The following is a 22760-nucleotide window of genomic DNA, read 5'->3' as shown; positions in this document are numbered from 1 at the left end:
CTTTCCAATGTTGTAATTGTAGAATAATACAATCGCAAGCTAAAGATTTCGTTTAATCGTATTCTATTAAAAAGCTGCTAGACATACATATGTTGCTGGCTAATTAAATGCTTAATTAAATACTATTATTATCTCTACACGTATCGCTCTCCAGTTAAGCCTTTGATTTCAGATGTGTCTATATATTTATCATTTGCCAGAATATCTTTCAAAACGATGATAAATAAAATTAATTTTAGAGGTGCAAAGGGATGAGGAGGTAAGCATTGAAGAGTGCATCAAAAATGCATCAAAAGTGCATCGACAAAGAATAGACTTCCAAATTTTCAAAGAAATAATATAAAATTTAAAAAATACAAATGCAGACGAATTTAAAATTAATACAAAGTCAGCAAAGAACCGATTTCCCTATCTGAGGGTTAAAATTAGAATTTAGAAAACTTCTGACCTTTTGCAAAAAGCTTTCATCAGTAATAATAGCTTCGAGCGTTTTAATTAATTTCTACTATAATTTCATGTTTCTTTAACTGACTCGCTAGGAAAATAACATTGATCCACGTGTTTACGTCTGAACGAAATAGAACCTCGCATATGTGCATCCAGGATCAAATCAAATGAATTCTATTTAACAGCTGCATGCAAGGTGCAGCCTGTGAGAGAGAAAAATTATTGTAAAAACGAAACAAGTTTTTGCGCAAGCGCCTCATTCACACCGTGTCCAGTGATAACGAAAGGTAATACTTAGTGTTGTAAAGACATTAGTTCGGGTAAGAGGATTTTTCATTTGATAATGAGAATTGGACACAGATCCCATCACCACTTTGAACGTCTCACATTAGTTATCTAACTCCGAACGCAGCATGTCGAATTCGAAGGAGAGAAAAGCGAAAAGTTTGAACGATATTCCTATGATTTTCAAAAAACGCAACACTAATAACACCGAATCAAAAAATTCAAATTTCAAAGTTTCTTTAGGAAATGTGCCGGATGAACAATCAGAAGAAAATGACACTTTTCATTCAGAAAAGACAATTTCTAATGAAAGTAAGTTACTCGAAGCAAGGGAATTTAGCAAAGAAGAGACTGAAAAGGAGGAAGGATATACGAAAAAATTTCAAGTGTCCGCTATTAGTATCGAGGAACGATTAGATAGTAATTCAAAGGTAATTCGTTATAAGTTTATGTCATATTTTCGTGTTTTTTCTTTACTGTTGTTGGAAAAGTTTCTTCCCGATTAGATCGGTGCTTTCGATACGTCAAATTTCGTGAATACACTGCTCGAAGACGAGAATCTGGCGAACAGGCATAAATTCAAAGATATTTTAGAGATAAAATTTGGAAAGAAGAAACGTGTCCTATCGTTCATAGACATCTTTCTATCGTTGGTTTTAATTGCCCCATTGACGGTCGGTTATTGGAGAGGAGTGTGGACGTTGATGGACATTCACGTGGACATGTACGTTATGCAAATTAATTTACTAATTACACCGATAAACAAAACAACTTTACAAAAAAACTTATAATTTGTAAAATTACCTCTTTTGTACCGTTAAAATTAAAATGCATCGTTTTGCTTATATTTATGCAAATTCTCTATCGGGTCTTCAAATTTAATGGTTTTACAAAGTCGTAAGAAGGACAAATATAAGATATATTTTATCGAATTTTTTAATTTATTATTTTAAGCTTTCCTGGTGTGTTCACGTTCGTCTTGGGTATATTGATTCACACGAGTTTCGCGGTCTTGAAGAATTTATTACACACTCGTGTGGTGAACGCATGGAAGAAGAAAACGCCATTGAATAAATTCTTTTGCAAAGGCACGCAAATTTTGTACACGTACATTTTTGGGGTTGCTTGCAATATGCAATGGAGAGGAGGATGGATCATTTATGATCATTTTGTCACTGATCTTTGGTAAGATAATTAACCATTTACCATTGTTTCAATTTCAATTTCATTTTTACAAATATTTCTCTTGTTTTCCTTTCATTTCTCTGTGTTCCCTGTTTTAGGAAACTTCTGACTTCATTTACATTTCTTACCACTGATATGGTCATAGGATAGTGGTGTATATTTTGAAACCTTCCCATCATTGTAATTTGCAGAAAAAAAGACGAGGAAAGAACAAATTTTACTATTAATGATAAGAATAACTAAGTAAAACTGTTTAAAAAGTAGAAAACAATGTTCGGAGATAGTCTAATCATTTCGAAAGTTATCTTTTTCAATGCTAATTTTGCGTTAATTAAGTATGAATATATTTAAGATAGAGAGAACTTTGTTCCACGTTAATATAGATTAACTTCCTTATTACCGCTCACTCGATATCGCGTAATCGATCGTCAGTGCTTAAACATTGCGGTATACAGCAATCGACCCGCGTTTCGACCCTGACAATGAACAAACACCTAAAAATAAAAATACCAGTAACAATACAAAAATCCAGAATGAATTGTCTTAACTGTGTGTTAAGAATTAACCATAATGATTTCATGTTTGAATTGAAATGATTTGATTGATCTTTCAAGGAATTTTATTTAACTTATTTTTAATAATTTTTTGCAGGACAATAATAGTCACCTTGCTACTGGAATTAACAATATTGGTCATTATTCGAGCCGTTCGTAATCTGCTCGCAATTCCATCGGTGATCGCCGTGGATAAACTCATCTTTGTCTTTCGTTTTCCAACCAGATATCAATTGGTAAGTTCATATCAAATTCATGTTATTTTAAAAAGAAAATCATGTTTCAATTTAAAGAGAAAACCGAAGGAAAATACACTTCTTCTTGCAAAAGATCATGAATTTCATCATATTGTAGCGATTTTCCTTCGGATACTGGATCTGATAAGGGCAGTGAAATGTTTATAATGTTATGTATTTCCCCGTAAATAATTTTATCGATTAAGATGATCGATTAAAATCATATATCGTATCAGTGTACCATTTCGTAACATTGAAACAATCGCTTTTATATAAATATTCTTCAAGGAAATATTTCATAAACTTATATTTGCTGTTACTCACAGATTAGTTAACCACTTAGATATTAATTCATGGATTAATTAAATATTTTTTGCGAGCTGCATATTTTTGCAATTATTAAAAAAGGGTCAGTAGGTTTATTTAGGAGCATTTTACAAGGTATTAAACATTGCAAAATTATGATTGTAAAGGATATATTCATAAAAAGAAAATTTCCAGGTCAAACACAAATTTTTAATTCAATTACATTTGATTATCTAGCACTTGATCGTGATAGTAAAGGATGTTGCAACTTTATCGTACAAACAAAACTTACCTACGACCATTTATCACTGAAAACAAAAAAATGATTAACTCCGTCAACGATGGAGTAAACTTTATAGTACGATCTGTTTGATACGACTGAAGGTACCTATTGCCAAGCAATAATAGTTATCGTTTATCTTTATCGTACCTGCCGAGTTATTTGCGTGCGGTTCATTGAAGCTTGTGAATCATAAAAATCGTGTATGCTTTTTCAGAAGGAAAGTAACGCATGTGGGGATGTACCTTTCCACAATAAAACAAAAACTGACTTGAAAATAGCAAACAGAAGAGAAACTTTCTTATCTAAATTAAAAGTATTCTAGGTATAAATTTGCAAAATTGTATAGTGATATAAAATAATATCACTAAATAGACGTAAAGTAATTTTTATTCAGATTGAAAATATTTTTCGAAACTTTCTCCACAAATAAACCCGTCACCAGTTGTTAATCCCTAATATCAGTACTTAAAACTGTCTTAACTTTATCATCAAACACCGGCGACGTATCTGAAACATATTACTCGTGTTAACCAGTCAAATCTCCTAATCAAAGATATCAAATTATACAATATATCTACACCAATTTTCTCACGCTTACGACCGTCGAAATGACGAAGTGTGAACGTGGTACCGGATTAAATGCGATTACACAAAAGTGTCCGAGATTCGAAGGGAAGTTTTTCGCGATTAACAAAGGCTGTCGCGAAAAAGAAGAAAAATGACGGGTCAAGGTGAGAGGATCGTGGTAATCCAAGCTTGATTGGTGTACAAAAAGGTGGCGATTAGCGATGCGTTCGTCGGTACAAAAGGCCGATGAATCTGGCGGACAGGAAACGCCACTCAGAAAAATGAGGCTTCAAGGTGGCTCGACCGGGTGGCTCCAACTCCTATCTTGTTTCTTATCAATCAACGACGATTTCCGGATTTATTAATTAGCGCCTGCTTGTCGCGTGTGTCGATCACGATTTACCCGTTCGCCCTACGGGATTTTGTTAAAAATTATGTACGATAACAATTGATATCGATGCCATTACATACAAATTTCTGTTTAAAAAAAGGTATTAATTCAACGTCTAAGATAAATTCGATCACGAGTTTCAGATGGAATGCCATCTAATCGTACAGTGATTAATCGAATCATGTATCAAAAAAATATATAATTACGCAAAAATGAAAGAATGTAATATGGAAAGTGAAATTTAAAATGCAAAGTGCATTCGTTGTTTCGATGCATTGCATGTTCAAGGATTGTAAGACTCTTTAGTCGTTCGATAATATAATATATATGTGAAAATATGGAAAACATGCTAATGGAGAGGTAACATGCGAATGGAATTAATCAAGTTCAGAGAAAATAGAATTTACACCCCCTACGATTTTATGGTATCAAATTTCAGTTCTAACATCTTTTAGATTTTTTCAATCTTTCTTATTCCATAATATTGAAAATGATTAATTACAAATTGAAACATCATCAAACACCCAAAAAATGTAAAAAAAAGAAATGGAGAATTACTCCAATCTAACACATGAACGAGTGTACCTTGTACCTACACGTGTCTATATAAAATTAATTATTAAGTACCAAGTACACTCGATAAATAAATTAGAAAAGGTAGAAATCGATGAACAATGAGGGAGAAGGGTGATCACGCAATCATCAGCAGAGATCCAAGAAAGCTTCTTCTTAAACGATGAACAAGTTTCTTGACAATCAGTTAAATTGTCCAATTTGATTCGTCAAATCTACCTGGAAGCGTTGGCGGGAAGTGGTATCATCCTCGGAGACGGGTTTGAACTTTCTTAGAACATCGATGACAAGCGTCTAAAAAGCTCGTCCCCCGTGTTCGTTCATCAAGCGTGCTTTACGGTGCAGATTTGGTGGGGAGGGTTGTCGGCGAGCTCGAGGAAGGAAGGGAAGAGTGCACACCGGTACTATTCTCTATGCCATGGCCCGTGTTACGAAGCTGTTCATGATAATGCGATGGTGTTGGTCTGTGCTTAGCACTTGATAAAAGATAGCGGTGACTGAACAGATGCCAGTGTTCACCCGACCTGTCGGCTGACAGTCTCGCGTACTCGCCCCCGGTGCGCGTCGAATACGTCAATCGCGAATAAAAAAAGGAAAAAGAAAAGAGAAAAAGAAAAAAATAGAAGTGAAGTAAAACAGAGAAAATCATTCGCGAACGTAGAAGGTGAAATTATCGTGCGATGACAAAGTCGAGGAACGTTTGAAGATGTCGAGAGGAAATCACCGAGACCTTCCGGAAAATCGTTCTCCACTAAGTTTCAAACAGTTGACGAAATTGACGCGTGAGAACAGTCAACGAAAAAGATTCTTAGGATAGAACCGATCAGTGAGATCGATGATAGGTGCGATGGATAAAATATTCAACACGGTTTGATGATCGTTGAAAAGAACAAGGATTCCTTATCTCGTTTTGATCATCGTCTAGACCGAAGAAGAACTCGGTGACCAGTTGGTGAATTGAAGTTCAACGATCGTCGTTCATCAGGGCCAATTGAATGAGCAAAAGGATAGATCCTTTGATGGAAGAATGACTGGCTGCCGGTGGAATTCTTCGATAGCCGAAGGCGTTCACCACCAAAGCGAACGTATCGCAACAGCCTCGAATCATGCATGATGAGCGGTGCGACTAGGCTCGATCAGGATTGGATGAGAATGGTCGAGTTACGAGGTGGCACCGGAATGACGAGCGGTCTCAGTGGTCGATCATCGAGTCGTCTCCATTACACGATACTAACGATTTTGGACACCGTTTTCTCAGCTACCGTCGCGGCACCAGCTGTCGTCGGTTACTGGAGAGGAACATGGGGTTTGAGCGACGTCTACGTTCATCCCGAGGATCCGGTACTGAGTAGCCTGACCTCGATACTGATCGGTTTCGTCGGCTTGTACGCGTTCAACGTGGTCCAACATGTTCTCAACGATCTGTTGCACCCTGACAAACACAGATTGTCGTACTATGTCGGATCCAGGTTGTACACAGCCGTTTTTGGCTTTTGCTGCGTAAATGCATGGCGTGGCGCGTGGCAAGCCCTCGATCTGTACACGGAACTCACAGCCGGCACCGTTTTCGCCACCACCGCTGTTAGTCTACTGGCATTGGCCATCATGCGGGCCGTGAGGAACATTTCCGCGCCGCCCTTTTCACTTTGCCTCGACTCCTGTCCTGGATACTTCGAAGTGCCGACCATGTTCCGGGTGAACGTAAGTAATTAGACGAGTCGATGACAGAATTTCGCCTTGGAGATTTGGATATTGGTACTGGGCGAAGATACGAAAGTGGATAAGGGATGAATTTTAACCCTTCTTTGAATTATGCTTCCAGAAGACTATCTATCTAAAGAAAGGTCATAATCTCTTTCACCTTCCATCCTTCAAAAATCAAAGTCTGGAGATAACGAGGACCTTACGTGGTCCCAAGTAATTGTAGCTGTAGTTTTGAATAGCGAAAGTTCGAATCAATTTCAATAATTCAGTTTCATTTAAAACTCATTGACTCGTTCAGTAGTTGTCAGCAACAATGGTATTAATGGGTTAAATAGGAAACGTATAAGCTTAGACAGCACGTTTTGACGCATCACTGGAACTAGAGCCGTGCGATGCACGCTATCGATGTGTAAGGTATAAGCACAGTTTCCGGCTGTCTCTCCCAACAGTATTGCATCCATGCACGCACGAGCTCCAACCAGTGCAACAATTTCAATATTCATTATTTTCTCGAACAAAAATGTAGTAAATTTTTGCAATTTTTTCTATTGAAATCTCCTTTCTATGATACTCCATTTGAAACATTGAAATCTACATGAAAATTAGAGTACATCTTTTAAACTATGAATACATTTTGCATTGTATTTGAAAATATTATCCATGTTCTTTTATTAATTTATAAATCTTGAGATATCGATAGTTTCATCTTGAAAGTAGAAAAAGATAGAATTGTAATACTACTTTTATCCAATCAATATTTTATAATTGTGGATAATTAATGTATAGAGAAATAATTAATGAAGCGATCCGTTGAAAAAACAACGGAGACGATCTTAAATTAATTATCGTCAGTTGAGTCCTCTTTATCACTTAAAAATCGAGGACAGAAGGGTGTCATGCAAAGTAAGCGGATGGTACACTCCGATGAAAGTTTACCTCATACGTGGTACATCGACCGGGGAAGATCCTTCGAACTTTCAATTACCAAAATATCTTCTACGTAAAGCAAACTTTAATTAGGTATAAATCTACTTGAAACCACGACAGATTATTTCATTTATATTTCTATGAAAATAAACAATCGTTGACGTAAACGATGCTCGTGATACGTTGTTTATCGTAGTTTCCAAGTCTCTACAAATATTTCCCACCTGTAAATGATACTTATCTACTGTTTATGTTGCTTGATTGCAGAACACGAGGGACTGGTCGTTGTACTTATTGGATTGTGCCTTCAGCGTGGGTGTCGTTGGTACTTTGGTCGTATTCGTTTGGAGAGGTGTTTGGATGCTTCTCGATCTCTACCTATTCCCAGAGGATCGAGAGTACTCCGCCATTGGATCTCTAGTAAGTTATTAATCCATTTTAATTCATCATTCCGAATTTTTCTTATCTTAAACTCTTTTGTTCAAATATTTGAATTCGCGATTCTAGGAAAGCGAGCTATTTTTATTTATCAATTATTGATTAGGATCGATGTTTATAGAATGTAATATTTTAATTCTCAAAATAGCTCCAAAATTTGATAAAATTTCAAATCTGAACGCCTAAAAGTATGTTTCACTATTCGAAGCTTAACACCCCTCTATACGTGAAAAATAAATGAAAGGACCAATGATTTGTAATGAAATTTATGGAAATAAAAATTCAGCTGAATCGATGAACACGTGTTATCGGGTGTCATTAACAATCACGTGTTGAACGACATTTTGAAACGTGCCACCTACGCTCACTGCTCGAGCGGCACGCTGTTGGTCCGATTGTATAATTGAATATTCGCCAATTGCATGATTGCGGGGGCACATGACAAAACTGTTGATGTGCTCGTGTGTGTGTAAGACACTTTATAACGAGCTGCGTTTACTTCTCTGAATACGATGCGGAGAGAACGCGGTCAACGAGAGGATTTGTTTAATTTTTCAATAATGACGATCGTTGATCTTCAGCCGGCTGCGCGACGATACCATAGCGAGACAAAATCATGAAAACGTGGCAAAAATCTTAGAATAATGTATCTAATATCTTTATTTAAATCTCAGTATAAGAAAATATGGTAACGAGGGTGATTCACCCCCTTTGAAACAGCAACCGTTCGTTACACTCTGTATAATTACTGGTAGATTAATTGCCTAAGTCTTTTGTGATTTTTCCATGCGATCGCGAGATGCAAACGAATCATTCGCAAACACAGATGATCCAGCGCAAATATTTCAACATTGCCAGCTTAACCGAAGCCCGTGGAATTGTTCTGTTGTAAAATAATACACAACTGGCGCCATGCATCCGACGCGACAACAATACCGACGATGTTTCTGTTAATTTGCGATTTTCTCGCGATGATTAACCCTCGAGAAAAACGTCGTCGTTTTGCAGGGCTATTTTGATCCATAAAGGATGACACTCACGATCAAATCAGGTTTCAGAGTAAATATTTACCTATTCAAATTTTCTCGTCTTTCAACTCCTTCGCTACATTATCAGTTTCTCTGGGGATGCCTAGAAGGAAGGGTGGGAACACCGGGCATCATTATTTTTCCTGGGGAAACAGGATTTTCAAAACGAAAATTTCTTTCATTTTCTTTTGATGGAATTGACATTGCATAGCTTCATTCATAAATAAATAAAACATATCATTTATATTCTTAACAATACCTTCCACTATTGATCAAATACGACTTAGGTGTTTTTTGATTTCTTATCATTTCACATTTATTACCGGACAATAATTAAATCTGCATTTAAAAATCTCAGTCTTATCAATCATGCGACTAAATATTGAATGTTTTTTAATTAGAATAGTCTCGTTATTAGAATAATTAAATAGCTGTAATTGAGAATGTGTCACCCTAAGTAAAGATTTTATTTTTAAATCTTCAACCTTATAACTGGGTCAAAAATGAAAACACTCGACCATTGTAAATGATTTCTAGTATAAATTCGTTATCAAAGACGAAAGAAACACGGAGGGAAGAGGTTCAGACGTTGAATTAAACGTCTCCCCGGTGATTAATCACGATCAGATCGATCGTAACTTTTCGAATTTGATAAAGTTAACTCGTGGAAAACCCAATGCGAAGTAAACAAATTTCATGGCGCCAGTCTATGCTCTTTCGTACAGAACTTCACTTATCAGCAGCTTTAACGCGAATTAAATTCATTTTTCTAATCAATCAATATTCTGTTTCTTTAAATAAAACATATTCGTCAGGTAAATCAGAATACAAATCGTATTATGCTTATCGAAGATTAAATCGATTTAAAACGAGATGATAAGAATAGCTCATTGTTATTTATGAACGTCTTAACACGATAAAAGCATGATATCATTTTACTCTTCATTTTCTAATGATCGAGAGATTCAAATAAAATGTTATATCTCCGTTGCGAAGAAATGATCCACAAACATTATCTTCGATGAAAATCCGAGAAATTTAACTGATACAGTTTGCGCGACGATCGCGGTAACATAAATTCTCAAGAGGGTCGATGATTGCGCGAGGGTCATCCAATTCATGCATTTACTCGCTCGCAATGCCACTTCGAAACCGTGAAACAGTCACGGACGATTTGTCGTCAAATAATTCGCTCGCATTTGTCATCAGCATCGACAATCACTAATGTTCGTTCACTATCGAATCAAAGGACTATTCTACTCTCTTTAGATCAGTCAGCTCAAAAATGAAATCTCCTCATTTTTCCTTTTTTTAAAATTTATTCTAGTTATCATTAAAATTTGTCCTGTATAGAATTCACTGTATATCCTATGGAATCGTTTTGTTTCTTTTAAAATTTATTTTAGTTATCATTAAAATTTCTTCTGTACAGAATTCACTGAGTATCAAACATATTTTTCTTCTTCGCATGAAATAAAGGTCCCCATGGGAAACACGTACTCCGAACGAAACAAGCATTCGACAATTGTTCAGTTTAAAATAATGTTACTAAATCGGTTCTAAATCGGTACACGCCAAACGTGTCAGTTGAAAGTGTCGATGATTCTATTACCACGGCATCGCTGGCGAAAATGAAACAGGCATCGAGTACGTTCGATCCATCGTCGATCCGCTCGCAGTCCACTTTCGATCCGTTTCCCGGACACTTTGATCATCCGTGTGAATGAAATTTCAACAATTGGTACGTTTGATTCCAGGCCATTGGATACGCGATAGTGACGGTGACGTTTTCCCTACAACCACTGATGAGACACGTGTGTGCTCGTCTTCAAGGTTTGCCCCGTTTGATAGCAGCGGACAGCTTCCTGTTGCTCAGCTTCCTGGGCACCGTGAACGTGTGGCGTGGTATTTGGAACATCCTGGACCTTTGGTTGTTACCAGAGAATCCAGAATTATCCTGCTGGATCACCCACGTTGGATGCTTCGTTTTCCTCGTACTTCTAAACTGCAGCAACTCCATCCTCGTCAGAGGCGTTTACATCGACGCCGAAGAGGACGACGGCAAATGCGTAGCGTTTCCTTGCCATTATCTTCGATTATTCTTTAAGGTCGGTGCATTCGATTTGATCGAAAGTTATCAATGAAATTTCTTTAAATCAACCACCTCGAGATTCATCTTCCTCGACGTCTACGAATTCAATTCAACTAAAATCTGTACTAATCGTGACAAATATTTGATTTCAGGTCGAACGCGAAAAGAAAGAAGCGAGACGACGAAACCTGCTGGTTGCCTCGAAGGACTTCCGGCCCCGTGCCGACGGAAATGCCAAAGAAACCGAGAACGGAGTGTTTTTACCGAACAGCAACGCCACGACCATCTTACCAACAAACCCGGAATCTCTCGTTTAATTACGAACATCCCGCAACGAGGAATCTGTTAATCCCGATCATCGTCGGAAGGGAACGTTATCTCTTCGAGTTTGTGCCAAACCGGTGATCGTGCAGTGACATTCCAAACATTCGAACACTTTCCAAGGACTTCTCTTAACGAAGCTGTCGAATAATAAGGCTGTAACGAGCGAATAGGCAGGTAAAATACCGAGGGAATAAGAGCATACGATCGACAGATAGATGATGTAGGTAGACACGCAAAATAGACACTTAGGGAATTGATTAAGTTAGATGGACAATTAGAGTGGGCACAAACAGGATTTCAAATTCAACGATGGACCAAGTGAATGGCTGTGAACGAGTAACGTGTGCCAATTACACGTAATTGATGTTTCTTTTTACGGTCGAGTGCGCTTCGTAATGAGTGTATCAAATGAGTGGATAAAAAAGAAAAAGCATAGGAGCTGTTTACCGTGTTTAATGTAAGTTGTACAGAATATACGTAATACTAGGGCACATGTGTATACACGTGGCGTGGTACGATTACGCGACTGTTCATTCATAATGATTCCACTGAACGAATGGTGCCTTGACACTCGAGTAACAGTTCAAGAATCGTAAGATGCTGACCGGCTTAGAAATCGACGACAATACTCCTGAACGATCCGTTTTGACAAGATTAAAGGATTTTGGTAATTAAGTTCTTAAAGGGGTATATCTGCCTAGGATCATTGAGGAACTTTTGAAAATTTTTTTTAGAAAAATTTCTATAACTATTGGAATATAATTATTTTTATTTTGTTAAAGGTATCTTTAGGAATTTTTCAGAATTTTTTTAAACAGAAGTAATAAAAAATGGAGGAGATATTAATTTGTCCAGAGGTGCTTTTGCCTTATCAAATGGAATCTTTAGAAAAATTATTTTCTCAATTCATTCAAAATTTTATGTTTCTAGATAGATTATACCCTTTTGATCCGAAGATAAAGAAGCTCGACAGCGTTGAATCCTGCAGGATTTCTAGTCATCTAATCATACGTTAACCACCGCTTTCAAATGCGTCGATATCTGTCGATCGATCGTATCGAATTTATTTGATATTTCTCTTTTTTTTTCTTCTTTGTCACACACTTATGATTATACTTTGCGATCCTAGAGTTAGATGAGACCTTGATGATGACAATGGTAATAGACTGGACACGATCATTATAAATGGGTTACAACCTTCTCCCCCGCATCCTGTACACCCCGCAGATTTTGCTCTTGTACATCAATTACGACGTCATGGCGTACTAATAATTAATTAACTGGAATAATGACGGGACAATGGGCGGCTGGCACATCGATGGGAAGTGGCTAGTTCGACGATAAGCGGACTGCCCTCCTGGCCTACATTTAATATTTTCACAATGAACAATACGATGGGCCTTCGAGCCGGAAGGTTTCCTACGATGTTCCGTAGAAAAGCGGAATCGATCGGGTTCGATCGAGTGAAATCAATCGCGTTGTGCTGACTCTTTCGTATTAAGACGAAAAACGAGCAGGGTGTTTCGTGTGAAAGAAAGAATAATACCTATGTAATATTTATAGGCAACTCTTATCACGGAACATTGAAATAAAAGAAATAAGCTGATGAATGTTGAAACAAGTATTTACATGTTGTATAATAAAAAGGTTTTATCTTTTTGATCCGCTTCTAACTTTGACTATTGAAACTCTTGGAAGCTTAGCGAGTATTAATTGAAATTTTCAAAACTTTCTAAATATTTAGAATTCGAAGCTGGAATAGCTTGAAAACTAGTACGACGTTAATAGAAGATAATTTCTCGTCGAGGACGATCGAACGGTTACGATTCGAAGGGTAATTAAAAATATAGAAAAGGGTCGAACGTGGCCAAGGGAATGTTTGATGGAGGACGATCCAACAGCGATACCGATCGATCGATCGATCGATCTCGATTGGATTCTCCTCGACAGGGGTGGGGGGAGTCTATTTGAGGCGTCGCGACGCCGTGGTGCAATGATCAGAATCAGTCGGTAGGTCGCATCACGGCGAAAGGTGAATCGTGGACGTCTGAGAAGGAGGAATTGTAGCCAAGTAGCGCGCGCGACTGCATACTGTATGCTGATCAAGTTCCGGGTACTTTTCGAACTTTCACGAGTCGAAAAAGTGAAATTCGTTAGGTGACCAATCAACCCCTTTGCCTAGGAGAATGGCAGCGGACGACCCCCTTCGAAACGAGCCATTAATTTCCGTTGAATTCGAGGTCTTTGGCAAGGTGCAGGGTAAGACTTTTGTCGGTCAGAAGGCCGTCAAATATTCAATTAACAATCTATTAATTTTCAAATTAAGATTTTCAATTTGATACTCTATGCAATTACTATAACAATAGAGCTATTCATAAGTTCCACTTCCGTTTATAATAATTTTTCAATTATTTAATTATATAGAATTTCAAGCATGGATCACCAATTACTCCCACAGCAATCAACGTGTTAATCAATCGACTTCACCTTAATTAGGAACCTTGATATTAACACACATGAATTTTAACAACACCTCGATGATTTCACTGCAGTATTCAACGCGATAATTTATAATTGAATTTTCGTACAAATTTTCAGGTGTATTTTTTCCAAAATACGTGAAAGATATATCCCTAGAATTGGGAATTTGCGGTTGGGTGAAGAACACCAAGTCCGGCACGATACTAGGAAAAATGCAGGGACCACGTGCGCTCATCGATCAGATGTGAGTTGCGATTCCTTGTCACTGAAGCCTTTTCAAAGCGTCGGGCGCCGATCGGTAAACAATGTGAAAGTTCATTTTTATTGAAATTTATCTGTCCCTCTCGTGATTACTAAGAAACAGATAAAATAAGATAAATTTACAGACGAACATCTTTATTACGCTCCACTTTACAAAATAGAAGAAACAAAGGAAGCGCGCTCGCTTCTTCGAAATAATGACTTTAATCACTTTAGGCTCTTTATATAATTAGACTCTTAATTAATATTATTACATCGTTGCACATTGCCAAAATTAGCGACAGTGATTATTAACACTTTGGAAAGGGCTCAAAATGGCACATAATTCGTAATTACTTTTCATTTGTCAATTACCATTTTTATTCTGATTTCCTTCGTTCCACGAATTCGTGATTGACACGCGTCCATGCTAACGTAAGCCCACAAATTTAGTGCTCCCTTAAAATCGCGTGACCTTAGCCGCAAATTGACGAGTAACAGCCATTAGGTAGTTCGGCCTGACTTTAATAATGATCTAATGAAATAATAGCGCGAACATCGTCGTCTCTTTCCTTCGCCAGTTATCACCGAATCATACTGAATGTTTTCCAACAGCTATACGCATAGCGGTTGATCCTTCGAGGAACCGTATTCTTGTTACATTTAAAAAAATAATCGCGTTAACAACCAAACAATGTAAACGACTAATATTGACAATGGGATGGAAGTTTACGACGATGACACTATAAGCTTGCCAGAAGGAAACGTGAACACTTTGATTTAAATGAAAAATAAAAGACAGACATAGTTACTTAAATTTTTAACTATTTTATTTTATTCATTTTATTATACTCGTTCAATGTAATGGTAGCCATCAGATTTCAACTTCTCAAATTTAATAAAATAAAATAATTAAATTTTATTTTATTAAATTAAAAAATTATTTTATTCACACTGATAATGAAAAACAAGTGTCTTAAATGATAAATGAAACAAGGGCAAGAAATTCTTCCCATGGGACGGTAGTAGAAGAATAAGAAACGAGAAGGATGTAATCGTTATTTAGAGAAGTAAGCCAGACCTACTGATCCATATATACATTTTGCCAGTTGCGTACAGACAATAGAAACAAGAATTATTTCACATCGAACGAGATCGTTGCTACACGAACAAATATAAACTTAAATACATTCATAACGATCGGTGACCAAAAAACGTCCCAGGAGGTCGAATTTACTCTGTTCGTGAACCTGAAGTTAAAGAAAATAGCTCGGTCGAGGACAAAACATCGGGTTTTGGCTTCCCCCCAAAAGGAAATCGTCTAGATTGAACTTCGTTTCAAAATCATTGTTTCTACTCCTATATTTAATTGTCAAACAGCTATGTTGTTTAATAATCGATTAAAGATTCAGAATTTTTAATTAAAAGTACATGATATGTGTTGATCCATCATCATCACTATCATTATAATAGGGGGTCGTACGCAACTGGACCATTTATAACTCTAGAGTGGTAAAAATTAGACAGAAAAATTATATTAGGGAAATTGTATCTAATGAGATATCTTTCAAAAATTTTAAGATCATCTTCGTTTTTTGAACAGGGGTTGAAAATGTGATTAGGTTCCTTCGCTGTGGGGGTATTTGTAACGTCTTCTTATCAAAATAAATGTGTAGAATTTAATAATACGATAATACCTGAATCGTATGTAATATTGTATTACAAAGAATCTTATTTTGAAAAAAAAGACGCTTATGTTACAACCCAATAGTTATATCGCGACGCCAAAAATATTGATGATAAATTGGATCGCGTTCACGTTGATAATCCGTTTGTATTGTTGTCGCGAGACAGCTGATCGAATTTAAAGATCCTACTTCGATACAGCTGCTTAAAATACCCCAACTCGGTCTGATTAGACGCTAATTATATATAAATGCGAAGCGCGCGAGATCACAGTCGGGATCGTGGCAGATAGGTGCGTATATCATTCGCATCGAGAATCACAGATCTTTCGATGATTAAGCATGTTTTGCAAAAATTATTAATCCCTGAACGAATAACAAGTTAAAAAATAAATTTAACTTTGTCATCTCGTTGGTCTTTATGAAGTTCCATAGGATACGAGAAAGTGATTTCAATGCTTGTAAAGGAAAGACAAGTTCTAAAAAATTTAAATATGTATTAATTTATAATAACCAGATTGTTTTGTTTCAGGGCACAATGGCTAACGAAAGTGGGCAGTCCAGGAAGTGAGATCCACCACTGCGAATTCACAAATTGGGAAGGCATTTCTAGGCTACAGTATAAAGGATTTGTTATACGTTTTTAGCAAAGAAATATCTATTCGTTTTGAAAATATAAGTTAAAAAACATCGACTGCTTTTGCGAATTACCGGAATTAAATAATACTTTATAAGAAAATTATTGAAGTAGTTAAATATATACATATATTTTTTAACTGCTTCAATTATTTTATTACGTGTATATATAAGTAGGAAGATTGAAAGCTATTTGGAAACCTCAAACTGAAAAATCTATTTAACGTGTATCAATTTTGAATGAAATACTTTTTAATGATATGACATATAGAGACATTAAATTCTTCCCTTGTATATTTTCATTTGATGTCCGGGAAAGGTGTAGAAAATTAAAAACACGATCGAAGCACAAACAAATTTATTGAACTTATTCTCTACTACATATTAATGGTACATGTTCGAATATCATGTTGTACCCTCATAAATAAATGTCGCATCTAACATCAACTGCGCAAGACGATATTCAGAATGGTCTTCGGGCAACTGTCTAGAAACTCTTCGTATTAATTCAACAGTATCATCGTTTGAACAATTTGTACAAATCACCTCGGTTACATTCTACAAAGATTATGTATTAATAAGCCTGAAGATTATTCAGAAAATGAATTTGATATAGCACAATACTTACTAAACTTTCTAGATATTTAGTTAGCGTAGGACTTATACGAGAAACTTCCTCTAATAGATCAGGAGTTTTTGAAAGATACGCCATCATTCGTCTTCCAGCTATTGGCAAAAGATCAGCTGCTAATCTCTCAGTATCATTTACAGCTGCAACAACCTATTTGGGAATGTTAAATATAAAATAATTATTCGCTATATAATGATACATAATTAAATTTCATTAGCGCACCTCATCCGCTAATCGGTCAAAACCGTTCACGTATAATTGACAAACTTGATGTATCCTTAATTGATCATTGTTAATTTTCCAAATAGATGCTAATGTTTGACATTTACTCATCCATTGAATAGCTTGAGTGGAACTTATGTTACCATCTACTATTTCTTGGTGAATAAAATCCATTGACGCAGAAATAACTCGACATAAAAATTCTGTTCTTAAATTATCTCTTTTGTCATCTCTATACCATGTAAGCATTACTTTATCTGTCATTGTTTGAAAAAAATATGGTTGCACCTATACAGTCGAAATTAAACACGTTTGTACAAATAATAAATAGGACAAACATGTACCTAATATAATAGTTTACTTACCACAGATTCAAACAGATTATTCAATGGTTTTGTTACTTTTAAATTAAAATGTGCCATCATGTACAAGACGTTAGCTAACTGTACATGTAACATTATTAAATCATACCAGGCAGGTGTTTGAAAAATAGCTAATGCTGCAAATGGTTGTGGACCAGAATTACATCCCTCCCATAATTCCTCTGTCTTAATTATAGTATTTTCACTTGCTTCAAGTACTTCAGACTAAACCAATATAAAACATGTTCATATAATTTTAACTAATTTTACGTTACACAAAATATTTATTTATGATAAACTCACATCAACAAATATTTCTAAAAATGCAACACAGTTTTGTAAAAATGTAATTGTTTGTATATCGGATAAACCAATCTCCTGTAAACACAACCTCTCCTTTGGTAATTTCCCAAGCTTGTTAATTAACTTGCAACTGATTCCATTCGCTTTTTTACATGAACTGACCATAAGAGACAACATACACCTTTACAAAAATTAATATTTCATATACTCGAGGTAAAAGGAAAATATATATTTAATAATAACAATTACTAAATCATTTACCATGTCTCATGTGTTTCAGTGGTATTTGTTGTAAAACGGATAACGCAGCTTCGAGAGAGTTTAGTTGCGAAATATCCTTATTCCATGACATTGCAAATTCCCAACACACATTCGCTAATAGAACACTACTTGTCAAACTATATGGAAAATGACGTTTCAATAATTTAATTCTTTCTGAAAATTTGGAAAACAAGGTAATATAATATTTCAATTAAAACAGATTAAAAATATGTATAATCATTTACCTAAAATGCATGTACAAGCAGTTGTGTCAGTTTTCACTTCCTTTTCGGTTTCAATCGGTACTGAGATTGACGTTTCTGAATCTTGTTTTAAATCAGCACTACTAGTTTCATCTGACATATTTAATCTATCAAAAGAATTATTTGTTAATTTCATCTGATCAAACTCGGTGTCCGTTGTATCTACTAGTAGAGCTGGGTCAATACCAGTAGAAACAATCCATTTTGCAACAATTTCTGACACAGAACCTAAATACAATAATAATTATATAACATGAAAATATAATATTAGTTAAAATCAAATTATACATACCTTTTCCCTTTGAGAGAACTGAGCTTAAAGAAATATTAAATTTTGTAAATGGCAATGCAAGAAACTGTGTTGTTGTATCTGATGGAGGCTGCTGGCTAAAATTACAATATTATAGTAATTGTAAAGATGTTGATTAGTAGTAAATTTTATTGCTAGTTACCTTACAATAGCATCTAAAATTGTAATATCCTCAAGATTACCAATAAGCAATGTGAATTGACAACTATCTTTAGTAACATTTTCCCACTCGTTTGTTAAATTATATATATCGTCATCCACCTTCAAATTACTCATAATAGAATCTTTTAATCGATTTACTTCATCTAAATCAGTTTCATCTTTGATATCTTCTTTCTCCTCGTTACCATTATCATCTTGAGTTTTACCGATACATTTTTCTTTATATTTCTCTAAACACATAGCAACAGCCCTGCACATTACAGCAGCACAAAGTGAATTAAATGGATTCATTGATTCCGAAAGAATATTACGAACATTTTTCCACCATAGAGATGTTTCATTATTTTCTGCACATATTTTTTCGATATCTGTGAACAATAAAAATCATATTACGAAATCAAAGAATCATGCGAATTATACAGAAACAAATTGGAAACGTACTGGCTATTGAACAAATTGCAATTAAGAGTTGTGTAAACTGTTTTAATTCATCCCTTAAATATGTATGCTTTTCCTGATTAAGCCAGTAAATTAAAGCTAATTCCATTAAAACAAATGGCTGTATATTACTGCTTGTAGCAGCTTCTTTCCATGTTGCAATGTTGTCATTCAAATGCATACATCCTTGATACATTAACTGAGCTAGAAATTAAAAACAAAAATTGTACTTGTAATCTTAACGAATGTGATTTATATCACAAAAATCAAATCACTCACAAATTTGATATTTCCTTTCTGTTTCTATGCCTTTTTTCATATCTATCAATCCCGAAGTTCCAAATTCAAAACATGACAAAAAGTCCAAGAAAAGTTTATTATCTTCTTTGAATTTTACTTTATTTTCTGTTTTAACATTAGAACATTTAAAACTATTCACCGAATTAAACAATTCAAAAATTCTATTCACTTCTTTTTCAGACGTTAGTAAAATAGCGGCTAAGTCTCTATTGTTCAAATCATTATCATTATCACTAACGGTACTACTGTTATATATCGAAGCATCAAACTGAAGTTTAATATGTTTATAAAATTGAATGACTTGCTGCAGCTGTGATGATAATAAGTAAACTGTTTTAGCTGTAGGTTCCATCTCTTCTTTGTCTGCAATGTACAACTGATATATTTATTATTACTTAAACTTATATTTACACAAAAATATTGCGCATACATACCGTATTCGTTTAATTTTTTAATGAAACAATTTGCTGCTACAAGCAAAGCATCAGGTATAATATTTTTATTCGACATTAACATTTCTATTGTTTGTATTCTAATTTCATTAGTTTTTAAATCGGAACACATATTCTCAATTTCTGACACTAATTTCTCGTCATCGAATTCTTCTTCTCGTAAGAACGTTTTTAATTTCTTAAGCAAATGTATATCACGAGCCTTTTTCCCACTTTTATTATTAAGAGCAAAATGAAATGGAACTGTTATTTCTTTTAATCCCCCAAGCGGATCCATAAAAACGCAAGAATATTGTGGTTTATTTTTTGATAGATATACATTATCATTTATTCCAAAAAGTCCATAATTGATATAAAGTAGTCGCCCGTGTTTACTTGCTGTAAATGTAGTAATCTTAGGGCCTTGTTGAGTGCTCCAAATATCTATTACCCCCTTTTTCGGAGCATAAATAACTAAGAATAGTGCTGAACGTAACTGTGAAGTTTGTTTAAATTTATTGAACTCCTTGCGCATTCCGGGGTGTTTTTCTTCCTCTACTTCAATCCATCCACATTGAGCATCCCGGTAACCCTTCCACATTCTAATCGCTATACCACATCTATTATCTACTAATATCACTCTACCCATTGCATCTAATATCACGGATAACATTTTATTCGGGCTAGATACTATCGAGTAACCCTCTCGTGTTATATCGCTCAAACCAAACCTACAAGTCATTGGCTCAACTGGTTCATGAACACTAGTCTTCGCCATTTCAAGGGATGGTTGATGCTTCGAGTTGCCCCAATTAAGAGGAAGCCAACTAAACAAATAAAAAGAATGCTCTATATTTCAGTGCCTGTTGCATTAATTGTGAGAATGATTACGCAGTACTCACGGAACAGCGGTTCCTATAGCATTCGCTAACTTGTTGGCCATTGCGATTGCAACATCCGATAGCACCGGTGCTGAACCACCTTCTAATGCATAGTGAAAACCAACGAACGGTCGTTTACCCGTTGCAATAACCAAATTATGTTGAGGAGCACTAGATCTGTAAGATGCGTTATATCCGCCACAAATAGAAGCTATCATTAAATGATCAAAACTATTCACAGAAGTAGTGCCAATCACTTCTGAATCATTGACAATATCCTGACTTTTATAGCCCCACTTCTTATATGATAAATTCGTAACTGGGGGTAAATCATCACAATTTGCTTGTACTGTAACAAAAAGAACATTATTCAGTAACTGTGCATAATATAGTCGTAAATTTGTATGATACACATTTATTATTATACCTCTAGCTAAATGATTTCTACAAGCTCTTAATGTTGAAAACAAAGAGAAACCTTGTAAGACGCATACAACAGTATTGTAAGTTATATGTACTTCTTCAGCTAAACCAGCATCACCTGCATGTTTAGGTGAACGAAATGATTGACATTTTAATCCTACTACTGGCTCACTATGTAGTTGCTCTCCTAATAATAATGCACCTGTCTAAATAATATAAATGCATTTGATAATTATTGGTTTGTCTTAACACAAGTGTATCACAATTGCAAAATATACCTACTTCAGTATAAAATCTAACATAACCAGTATTAAAGCCAACTATAATACATGTCCAATCTGGATTAGTGCCACTGCTAACTTTCCCCAATGATAATAAAGGCAAACATATTACAGATGTTATCCATTCACTAAAAAACACTTTCAATATATGGACATATTTTCAAAGAAATTCATAGCATTAAAATAACATAAAATTTAACATAATGTTACTGCAATAAATACTCACTTTGGTTCTTTTGTTATTTCACCATACCATATCATATGAAATTTGTTCTTTGTCTCCTCCACTTCTAAAGAATCCCACCTTGCTGATATAAAATTATAGCAGTAATATTAATGCAAGCTTAATTCTTATCATTTCTCATAAAAATAAAAAATCCCATTACATCATAAATGTATAAAGACATGTAAAATAATACATACAAATTAATATAATCATCTTTGTATTATATGCCATAGTAAGAACATCTCCAGTCGATGATAATGATATGAAACAATCCTGAAGTGGCAACTCATTTTGTGGAATGTCAACTAAAAAGACACCAATATTAATGTTTATTGTTCCTTAACATAATAAACTAAAGAGACAATGTCTTACACTTTGTGGTAGAATCTCCAAAAAGTAACTCCTTGATATTATTTGTATTAGTTAAATTTGCAATTCCTTTTATTTGACAAGACATATCTGATCAATTATATAAATATACTAATTTTCAAAGGCATATAATTTTTACTTTGACATCATATGCAAGTGCTGCTCAGCTGGTTAAGCTATCGACATTCTAACGTATACATACACATATAACAAAAAGATAATAGTTTCACAAACTGTCATATGCTTGTAAGTAGGGTAGTAATCACAGAGATTCTTCGTTTCAGTATTCGTACTTAATGACAAATAAACATTAGTAAACACGTCATTACTTTCATTACAGTAATAATGTAATATAAATTAGTAGTAAAGGGGAAATGTGTAAATGATTGTATGAATTGACAACGCTAAACAAAGATAAAAATATAAATATGCAATATTTATTTCTATGAAACGTTAAGTAAATTCCAAGTCAAAATGGAGAACACGTGTTGCATGACATCACGTGACGTAATTTG

At 35.1% G+C, this 22760-nt stretch overlaps 3 protein-coding genes across 5 annotated transcripts; 2 read left to right on the top strand and 1 right to left on the bottom strand.

Moving 5' to 3' along the window:
* Nucleotides 1-744: 744 nt before the first annotated feature.
* Nucleotides 745-13002, top strand: LOC114875065. 3 transcript variants are annotated; one of them, XM_029184965.2, is made up of 8 exons: nt 745-891; nt 976-1163; nt 1239-1456; nt 1687-1917; nt 2569-2707; nt 7726-7878; nt 10682-11032; nt 11169-13002. In XM_029184965.2, the coding sequence occupies exons 1-8, from the start codon at nt 861-863 to the stop codon at nt 11331-11333; spliced, it is 1476 nt and encodes a 491-aa protein (XP_029040798.2). In that variant the 5' UTR covers nt 745-860; the 3' UTR covers nt 11334-13002. The 3 variants fall into 3 exon arrangements, with proteins under 3 accessions (XP_029040798.2, XP_029040797.2, XP_029040799.1); XM_029184964.2 differs by having other exon boundaries at nt 745-1163; XM_029184966.2 differs by lacking the exons at nt 745-891; nt 976-1163; nt 1239-1456; nt 1687-1917; nt 2569-2707 and adding an exon at nt 5161-6528.
* Nucleotides 13003-13326: 324 nt separating this feature from the next.
* On the top strand, nt 13327-16436 carry LOC114875066 (acylphosphatase-2-like). Its single transcript, XM_029184967.2, has 3 exons — nt 13327-13599; nt 13939-14065; nt 16279-16436. Exons 1-3 carry the CDS (start codon nt 13527-13529, stop codon nt 16391-16393), a joined length of 315 nt encoding a protein of 104 aa, XP_029040800.1. The 5' UTR covers nt 13327-13526; the 3' UTR covers nt 16394-16436.
* Nucleotides 16437-16725: 289 nt separating this feature from the next.
* LOC114875062 (rab3 GTPase-activating protein non-catalytic subunit) lies at nt 16726-22741 on the bottom strand. The gene is given in 19 exon segments (XM_029184961.2): nt 16726-16940; nt 17011-17163; nt 17236-17523; nt 17601-17822; nt 17901-18028; nt 18031-18081; nt 18162-18335; nt 18407-18652; nt 18717-18811; nt 18877-19264; nt 19338-19538; nt 19614-19997; nt 20069-20892; nt 20968-21295; nt 21374-21575; nt 21652-21778; nt 21877-21958; nt 22074-22181; nt 22249-22741. Coding segments are annotated over 19 exon segments (4239 nt in total). The 5' UTR covers nt 22334-22741; the 3' UTR covers nt 16726-16787.
* Nucleotides 22742-22760: the final 19 nt, after the last annotated feature.

Source organism: Osmia bicornis, chromosome 13 (assembly GCF_907164935.1).
Source record: "Osmia bicornis bicornis chromosome 13, iOsmBic2.1, whole genome shotgun sequence".
NCBI classification, from domain to species: domain Eukaryota; kingdom Metazoa; phylum Arthropoda; class Insecta; order Hymenoptera; family Megachilidae; genus Osmia; species Osmia bicornis.
The sequence above is the reverse complement of the archived record's forward strand: the minus strand, read 5'-3'. Positions and strand labels throughout refer to the sequence as shown.

Coding starts and splice junctions, on each gene's coding strand:
- LOC114875066 (XM_029184967.2), top strand. CDS start 13,527: ATGGCAGCGGACGACCCCCTTCGAAACGAGCCATTAATTTCCGTTGAA. Junction 13,600..13,938: donor GGTCTTTGGCAAGGTGCAGG/GTAAGACTTTTG, acceptor ACAAATTTTCAG/GTGTATTTTTTCCAAAATAC. Junction 14,066..16,278: donor CGTGCGCTCATCGATCAGAT/GTGAGTTGCGAT, acceptor GTTTTGTTTCAG/GGCACAATGGCTAACGAAAG.
- LOC114875065 (XM_029184964.2), top strand. CDS start 861: ATGTCGAATTCGAAGGAGAGAAAAGCGAAAAGTTTGAACGATATTCCT. Junction 1,457..1,686: donor ATGGACATTCACGTGGACAT/GTACGTTATGCA, acceptor TATTATTTTAAG/CTTTCCTGGTGTGTTCACGT. Junction 11,033..11,168: donor ATCTTCGATTATTCTTTAAG/GTCGGTGCATTC, acceptor ATTTGATTTCAG/GTCGAACGCGAAAAGAAAGA.